Raw genomic sequence first — 8,933 nt, forward strand, 5'->3', positions numbered from 1 at the left:
AACATTTTCCCAACCACAAATGTTAGGCTAACTTGTCTATAGTTTCCTGCTTTTTGTCTGCCTCCTTTTTTTAAATAGGGCCGTTATATGTGCAGTTTTCCAATCTGCTGGGACCTCCCCAGAAGCCAGGGAATTCTGCACTCTGCCATATATTTATTCATTAATAAAAGATCAGGCAGGTTGATAAATTAATGCATTAATTTTATGAATATTGCAATATAAATAACAAGAAAGTCACTAGCAGAATAAGAAAAATTGGCCAATAATTATTTGGGATGTAGGAGACAGAGAGTAGGGATAAAGGGACCACTCACCAATTGGTGGAATGTGACAGAGTGGTGTTCGCCAGGGATCTGTACATGGGGGCCTCAGCTTTTCACTATGTATATTAATAACTTGGATGAAGGAATACAAAGTTGCACACCAATATTACAGAGGACACTAAGTTAGGAGGTACAATAAGTTGTGTAGATGACAACAGGAAGTTACAAAGAGACAGACAGACTAAGTGAGTGGGAAAACTATAGCAGATAAGAGTTCAATATGGGAAAGTGTGAAGTCATTCACTTTGGATCTTCAAATGTCAAAACTTGGCATATTTTCTTAATGGGGAGACTGGGAGCTGTGGAGGAGCAATGGGATTGAGGTGTTCACATATACATCACTAAAAGCTAATGCATAGGCACAAATCATCAAAAGGATGTTGGCCTTAATTTAAAGGGGATTATAAGAACATCAGAAATAGGAGCAGGAGTAGGCCATTTGGCCCTTCGAGCCTGCTCCGCCATTTAATAAGATCATGGCTGATCTGATCATGAACTCAGCTCCACTTCCCTGCCCGCTCCCCATAACCCTTTATTCCCTTATCATTCAAACATCTGTTCATCTCCGCCTTAAATATATTCAATGACCCAACCTCCACAGCTCTCTGGGGCAGAGAATTTCACAAATTTACAACCGTCAAAAGAAATTCTTCCTCAGTATTAAATGGGTGGCCCCTTATTCTGAGAATATGTTCCCTAGTTTTAGTTTCCCGATAAGTGGAAATATCCTCTCTGCAACCACCTTGTCAAGTCCCCTCATTATCTTGTATGTTTTGATAAGATCACCTCGCATTCTTTTGAACTCCAATGAGTATAGGCTCAACCGATCTTCCTAAGTCAACCCCCTCATCTCCGGAATCAATCTAGTGAACCTTCTCTGAATTGCCTCCAATGCAAGTATATCCTTCCTTAAATACGGAGACCAAAATTGTACGCAGTACTCTAGGTGTGGCCTCAACAATACCCTGTACAGTTGTAGCAGGACCTCTCTGCTTTTATACTCTATCCTCCTTGCAATAAAGGCCAACATTCCATTTGCCTTCCTAATTACCTGCTGTATCTGCATGCTCACTTTGTGTTTTATGCACAAGGACCCCCCAAGTCCCTCTGTACTGCAGCACTTTGCAATTTTTCTCCATTTAAATTATAATTTGCTTTTCTATTTTTTCTGCCAAAGTGGATAACCTCATATTTTCCCACATTATACTCCATCTGCCAAATGTTTGCCCACTCAATTAGCCTGTCTATATTCCTTTGCAGATTTTGTGTGTCCTCCTCACAATTTGCTGTCTCACCCAGCTTTGTATCATCAGCAAACTTGGCTACATTACACTCGGTCCCTTCATCCAAGTCATTTATATAGATTGTAAATAGTTGAGGCCCCAGCACCTATCTCTGCGGCACCCCACTAGTTACTGTTTGCCAACTGGTAAATTACCCATTTATCCCGATTCTCTGTTTTCTGTTAGTTAGCCAATTTTCTATCCATGCTAATAATATATTAACCCCGATCCCGTGAACTTTTATCTTGTGCAGTAACCTCTTATGTGGCACCTTATCAATGCCTTCTGGAAATCCAAATACACTACATCCTCTTATCCACCCTGCTCGTTACATCCTCAAGGAACTCCAGCAAATTTGTCAAACATGATTTCCCTTTCATAAAATCATGCTGACTTTGCTTGATTGAATTATGCTTTTCCAAATATCCCGCTACTGCTTCCTTAATAATGGACTCCAGCATTTTCCCAATGACAGATGCTAGGCTAACTGGTCTATAGTTTCCTGCATTTTGTCTGCCTCCTTTTCTAAATAGGGATGTTACATTTGCGGTTTTCCAATCCGTTGGGACCGCCCCAGAATCCAGAGAATTTTGGTAGATCACAACCAATGCATCCACTATCTCTGCAGCCACTTCTTTTAAGACCCTAGGATGTAAGCCATCAGGTCCAGGGGACTTGTCTGCCTTTAGTCCCATTATTTTACCAATTGTTAACCAAAGGAGAGGGCAGAATGCTTCAGTTGTACTTGGTCAGACCCCATCTGGAGTACTGCATTCAGTTTTGACATCAAACTTCAGGAAATATACATTGGCCATGGAGGGGTATAACAAAGATTAGTCAGAATTATACCAGGATTTAACGGGTTAAATTATGATAGGTTGCATAAACCTGACTTTAGACAGTTGAGATTTGATTGAATTGAGGTGTTTAAAATGATAAAGGGATTCAATAGGATACAGAGAAATAAGTGTGAGAATCCAGAATGAGGAAGTATGATCTTAAAATTAGTTAGGCCATCTAGAAATGAAATCAGGAAGCACTTTTTCATGTCCACAAAATGCTGAGATTGCTGGGTCAATTGAAATTTTCAGAACAGAGATTGATAGATTTCTCTTGGGCAAGAGTATCAAGGGATATGGAGCAGAAGCAAATGAATGTAGTTGAGGCACAGATCAACAATGATCAAACAGGCTCAAGGGGCTGAATGGCCTACTCCTGTTTCTATGTTCCGGAGTCAGGTTGAGACTGCAAAACAAAAGTTATTTTTACATTATTGGCTTATTAAAGGTACAGCAGAAGTAAATGATATTCTGCACCATCCCAATTGTTATTCTGCAGTGTAATACTGTACTATTCATTTTAAGATTCTATACTTTCTCCTCAGCTGGCAGTTGCATTTCTTACTTCACATTATATACTTGCTCATGTGATTCAGAGACTGGTAGAAGTACAGTATAATAAAGTTTAAAGAATATTGCTGGAAAAAGTAAAATGTTAAAATTTAGAGCCAATCTCCTGAAAAAAGGAGGGGAAAAAAAAAACTTTTTATATTTCCTAGGCTCAGGCACAGAAGTATGACTCAGCGATTGACCATCATATTACCACACCAGAACTTCAGAAATGGCAAGATGACTGCTCCAATTTAGAGCCATAACTTAGAGCAATCCTTTGAAATTCCATTCAGTCTTACACACAGCAATCACCTCATCAACACATTTTAAACACACAAAATTTCTCTGCAATCCCTCTGCCCGCACTCCTCCTACATGGACCCCTGAAAAATGCCACCATTATACAGTCCACTGGCTATCATGGAGTGGTGGGGGGTTGTAGAGATCCATGATTTGCACTCAAATGCAATAATGAGCACTACATACCAGCTTCTGGCCAGAATAAAATTCACTTTATTTTTAGAATCAAGAGTCGACATATCACGATTGCTAACAGATTAGCAATACGGAATGATATGGTAATAATTAGTTTGATTTTTTTCTAAAGTAAAGCGTACGTCCTTTGCTCCATGGAAATTATGCTATTACTGTACCTGAACTATGGCACTGATGTGGCAAAACTGATTTGGAACCAAAAAGACATGAAATAAGGATGCAATTGCCAAATATGGGAAATTACCTCAATTTTTCAGCCAAGCATGCTTTAAAACTGCGCTCTGGCTTAAGTTGCAGAGCAGGAATACACTAAGCAGACACAGTGGCATTAGTTTGTTGGAATTAAACTTATGATTTAATAGCAATCAAAACAATCAAAGTTACAAGTATTAACAGCAGAGAAACAGATTATTTGGCCCAACAGATCCATGCCAGTGATTATGCTCCACATGGGCCTCTTCCCATCTTAGTTCATCTAACCTCATCAACATATCTTTCTATTCATTCTGCCTCTTGTGCTTATTCCCCTTAAATGCATCCAAGCTATTCACCTTAACTACTTCCAGTGGTAGCGACTTCCATATTCTAACAACACTCTGGGTAAAGAAGTTTCTTCTGAAATCCCTATTGAATTTAGTAGTGACCAACTTGTACTTATGGCGAGACCAGAACTAAGGGCCATAAGTGGAAACATTTCTACGTATACTCAATCAAATCCTTTCATAATCTTGAAGACCTCCCTTAGACCTTTTTTTTTTCTAAAGAAAGAGCTCCAGCCTGTTCAATCTTTCCTAATAGATATATAACCGCTCAGCTTTGGTATAATTCTAGTAAATCTATTTTGCACCTTCTCCAGTGCCTCTATATTCCATTTATAATATAGACAAGAACTGTTCACTGTACTCCAAGTGTAGTCTAATCAATGTTCTACACAAGTTTAACATAACTTCTCTGCATTTCATTTCTTTCCCTTTAGAAATGAACCCGTGCTTTGTTTGCTTTTTAAATAAAATGACCTTCCTAACCTTCGGCTCAACTTTTAGTGATTAGTATCCCTGTATCCCCAGATCCACTTGTTTCTCATTTAGACAGATTTTCCAAGGAGTATGTGATGATCTTATTCTTCCTACCAAAATGTATTATATCACATACGCCCTTCTGCATGCTTATTAACGTCGTCCTGTATTTTGTTACCGTCCTCCTCTGTATTAACTACATCCCCTAATTGGTGCTATATAAAATTGGCCAAATCTCAAACACTCACCAGATAATGTACCTATCGGTTAACAGTTACGCAGGAGACCTACTACCAGCAGCCTGCCCCATGTGGTTTAATCTCAATGTTAACAACAGAATTGATTGGAACATTCACTCCTACACAATCTTGCCTCTCACCAATACCCTTTGCCGTGTAATCACCACCAAATCAGAAACATGGCACACAAAATATTACTGTGCTTCTCTATCTGGGATGGCAATCTGGAAATAAATGACGATTCGCTCAGATTCCTTGCAACATACTTAGTGACATTAAACTTGTCGACTGGTTGAGGGAATGTGACGATGATTCAAGCTTCCGAGAACGCTGCTGCGCCCGGCACAACTTGTTGTCTGCCCTCAAAAACCAAGACACACTCACCAGCAAGTAAGTCCCCTCTTAGTTGAGATTGCACTGGCTCCGGAATTAGTAACTTCCTCACCTTGGTGACATGATGCACTTGGCACACTTTTTACAGGAGTCACTCACCTGCCTCAAGCCTTGAGATCAAAGATCAGAGTTTCCCATGTAGAATCCTGACGGGTTACACGCTGCCCCGAGTCCGTCACCGGAGACTGTTTAGGGCCTCCTCGCCCTCCACTCACCCCCAACCCCACCGCAGCTCGCTGTACCACCTGTAGGTGCAAGTGTCGCCTTTACTTACCCCTTTCCCCATTGTTCCTGCTGGTTGCGATCAGACTATAAATAAAAGTTTAAAAAAGTGAGTAAAGATGATGATGAAGTGAGGTGAAGTTGCTTCCAGCACACGTGCACCCAAAAACTTCCCTCACCACCGGAACCGGATGAAATGTGGCTAAAGCGCGGGCGCGAGCCCTTAAATAAACTTTCCCGGAATGGTCCCGCCCACCGCGCCGGCATCAACCAATAGAAACGCGCCGTCTGTCTGCCAATCATAAGGGCCGACGGCGATCGGGGACACGCTGCCAGTATTGTCCAATCAGAGCGATTTCAGCGGGTGATTGACAGGAGAACGCGGAGCCAGACGACGCCATCGCGAGCCCCGCCCGATGTGCCGCGAGCAACGGATGATTGACAGGAGGCCAGCCCGAACAACAAGAATACCCGGCGCATCAATCTCAGAGTGTTCCATATCCAAAACATTGGCAAACAAACAGTAGATACATTATTCATCGAGACACCAATACTTTCTTTAGGAAAAATACAACTTGGCGTGTACATCAAGAAAAAAACACCTCTCAACTTTACTCATTCCAGAGGCTGAATCTTGCTGCGGGGGTGGAGAACGCCAATGTTTTCTTCTTGGGAGCGGTGCAGAGATCAATGAGAAAAAAGTTTAAAATAGCGCAACACGTATTTTTCTTCAATTCACACTTATTATTGTGTCTGCGTGAGAGAGAGAACTGAGGCCGCAGTGGCTTCAAAAGGAGTTTACGGTAAACTAAAACTCGAGGACTTCAATCGAACCGAAAACTGGTCGGGAATTTACAGTAGTGCCTTGTCTGCTTTAGTATTGAGCAATACTTATGTATATTCCTTTTCTCGAGATTAGAAAACAATCTTACGTGTGTCTTAAGTGTCTTAAAAATCAGAAGACAAAATGCTTCAATCTGTTTCCTTTGCAATTTCTATCGAATGTTTAGACGACAAACTTGCGTGCTAGAGATCGGAGCGAACCGGACAAATAGTGTCAGTGGGGCAGTAATTCAATTCTTAAGGGAACGCTTGTCTTTGTTCGCCCTCTGCTGGAAATCGCCCTTTCTATACACAGCCTATGTAAATCATTTAATAGCAATTGAGTTATAGATCAGAACCCTCAAAGGTGAACACTTAATTACACAGGGAGCTACATTTAAACAATCCATCCATTGTAGTAGGTACTCTAAACAGAAGCACAATACTGCAGATATTGGAAATCTGAATGTATAATAGCAATGGGAAACATTTAAAACTGTATTCTACAGAGTGCCACGAATATATTCCGCTAAAAGGAAAGAACAAACTAAACACTAATGAGACTCCATGGATGAATAAAGCCATAAGGGACCAATTGAGGGTAACAGAGACAGAGAAATTAGATGCAGGAGCAGGCCATTCGGCCCTTCGAGCCTGCACCTCCATTCAATAAGATCATGGCTGATCATTCAACCTCAGTACCCATTTCCTGCTTTGTCTCCATTCCCTTTGGCCATAAGGGCCATATCTAACTCCCTTTTGAATATATCTAACGAACTGGCCTCAATAACTTTCTGCGGTAGAGAATTCCACAGGTTGGCCACTCTGATGAAGAAGTTTCTCCTCATCTTGGTCCTAAATGGCTTACCCCTGATTCTTAGACTGTGACCCCTGGTTCTGGAACTCCCTAGCAACGGGAACATTCTTCCTGCCTCTAATCTGTCCAATCCTGTCAGAATTTTATATGTTTCTATGAGATCCCCTCTCATTCTTCTAAACTCCAGTGGATACATGCCCAGTTGATCCAGTCTCTCCTCATATGTCAGTCCTGCCATCCCGGGAATCAATCTGGTGAACCTTCGCTGTACTCCCTCAATAGCAAGAACGTCCTTCCTCAGATTAGAGGACCAAAACTGAACACAATATTCCAGGTGTGGCCTCACTAAGACTCTGTACAATTGCAGTAAGACCTCCCTGCTCCTATACTCAAATCCTCTCGCTATGAAGGCCAATATGCCATTTGCCTTCTTCACCACCTGCTGTACCTGCATGCCAAACTTCAATGACTGATGGACCAGGACACCCAGGTCTCGTTGCACCTTCCCTTTTCCTAATCTGTCACCATTCAGATAATATTGTGTCTTCCTGTTTTTGCCACCAAAGTGGATAATCTCACATTTATCTACATTATACTGCATCTGCATGCATTTGCCCACTCACCTAACCTGTCCAAGTCACCCTGCAGTCTGTTAGCATCCTCCTCACAGCTCACACCGCCACCCAGTTTAGTGTCATCTGCAAACTTGGAGAGATTACATTTAATTCCTTCATCTAAATCATTGATGTATATTGTAAATAGCTGGCGTCCCAGCACTGAAGCCTGCGGCACCCCACTAGTCACTGCCTGCCATTCTGAAAAGGACTCGTTTATTCTGACTCTCTGCTTCCTGTCTGCCAACCAGTTCTCTATCCACGTCAATACATTACTCCCAATACCATGTGCTTTAATTTTGCACACTAATCTCTTGTGTGGGATTTGTCAAAAGACAAGGTAAGGAAAGAGGCTTACATTACCTAAGAAAATGTTCTTTCGTTACATACATAGACAGCAGGGGTGTGCATGATAAGGGCAAATACGATATATTAAATAAACTAATCAAACTCAAAGGATAAAACCCCTGGTCCAGATGCATTGCATCCATGCATTTTAAAAGAATCTAGGGAAGAGATGGGAGAGGCATTACTGCACATATTTAATAATTCATTAGAAAAAAGGTGTAGTGCCAGAGGACTGGAGGATAGCTAATGTAATATCTATTTAAGAAGGGGGATAGAACATGTTCAGGGAATTTTAGACCAGTCAGCTTAACATCGGTGGTAGGAAAAATAACATAACCCCTGCTAAAGAAGAAAATAGAACATCTAGAAACCAAAAATATAATAATGAATAGTCAGCATGGATTTCAAAAGGGAAAATCTTGCTTGACCAACCTCATTGAATTTTTGAAGCGGTAACAGAGAGTAGACAATGGTAATGCAACAGATGTAATTATTCTAGATTTTCAAAAGACCTTCAATAAAGATACCACATAATAGTCTGATGAACAAGGTCAGAGAATGCAGAATCAGGGGACAAGTAGCAGAATGGATAGCTAGCTGGCTTCAAGACAGAAAGCAGAGAGTAGGGATAAAAGGTAGCTATCCACAGTGGCAGAAGGTGGGTTGTGCTGGGACCACTGCTGTTCACAATTAATGATTTAGACTTTGGAATCAAAAACACAATTTCTAAATTTGTGGATGACACCAAATTGGAAGGAGAGTCAATACTGAGGAGAACTGCAACAAATTACAGGGAGGGCATTAATAAACTTGCAGAATAGGCATATAATTACCAAATGAAGTTCAACACATAAATGTGAGGTATTACATTTTGGTAGGAAGAATAGGGGGTTCACTTATTACTTGGAGGGTGAGAGTCTAGGTGGGGTAGAGGAACAAAGCGATCTCGGAGTACAAATACACAACTCAC

The 8,933-nt window shown here is 41.2% G+C and overlaps 1 protein-coding gene across 1 annotated transcript in view; it reads right to left on the reverse strand.

The window, feature by feature from the left end:
• Positions 1-5,553, reverse strand: part of LOC139276060 (sodium/potassium-transporting ATPase subunit alpha) — a 68,027-nt gene extending 62,474 nt beyond the window's left edge. The window contains exon 1 of the mRNA XM_070893482.1: positions 5,415-5,553. Within this exon, the coding sequence (XP_070749583.1) occupies positions 5,415-5,426 (12 nt within the window). The 5' untranslated portion in view covers positions 5,427-5,553. The remainder of the gene's footprint in view (positions 1-5,414) is intronic.
• Positions 5,554-8,933: the final 3,380 nt, after the last annotated feature.

This window comes from Pristiophorus japonicus, chromosome 11 (assembly GCF_044704955.1).
Source record: "Pristiophorus japonicus isolate sPriJap1 chromosome 11, sPriJap1.hap1, whole genome shotgun sequence".
NCBI lineage: Eukaryota > Metazoa > Chordata > Chondrichthyes > Pristiophoridae > Pristiophorus > Pristiophorus japonicus.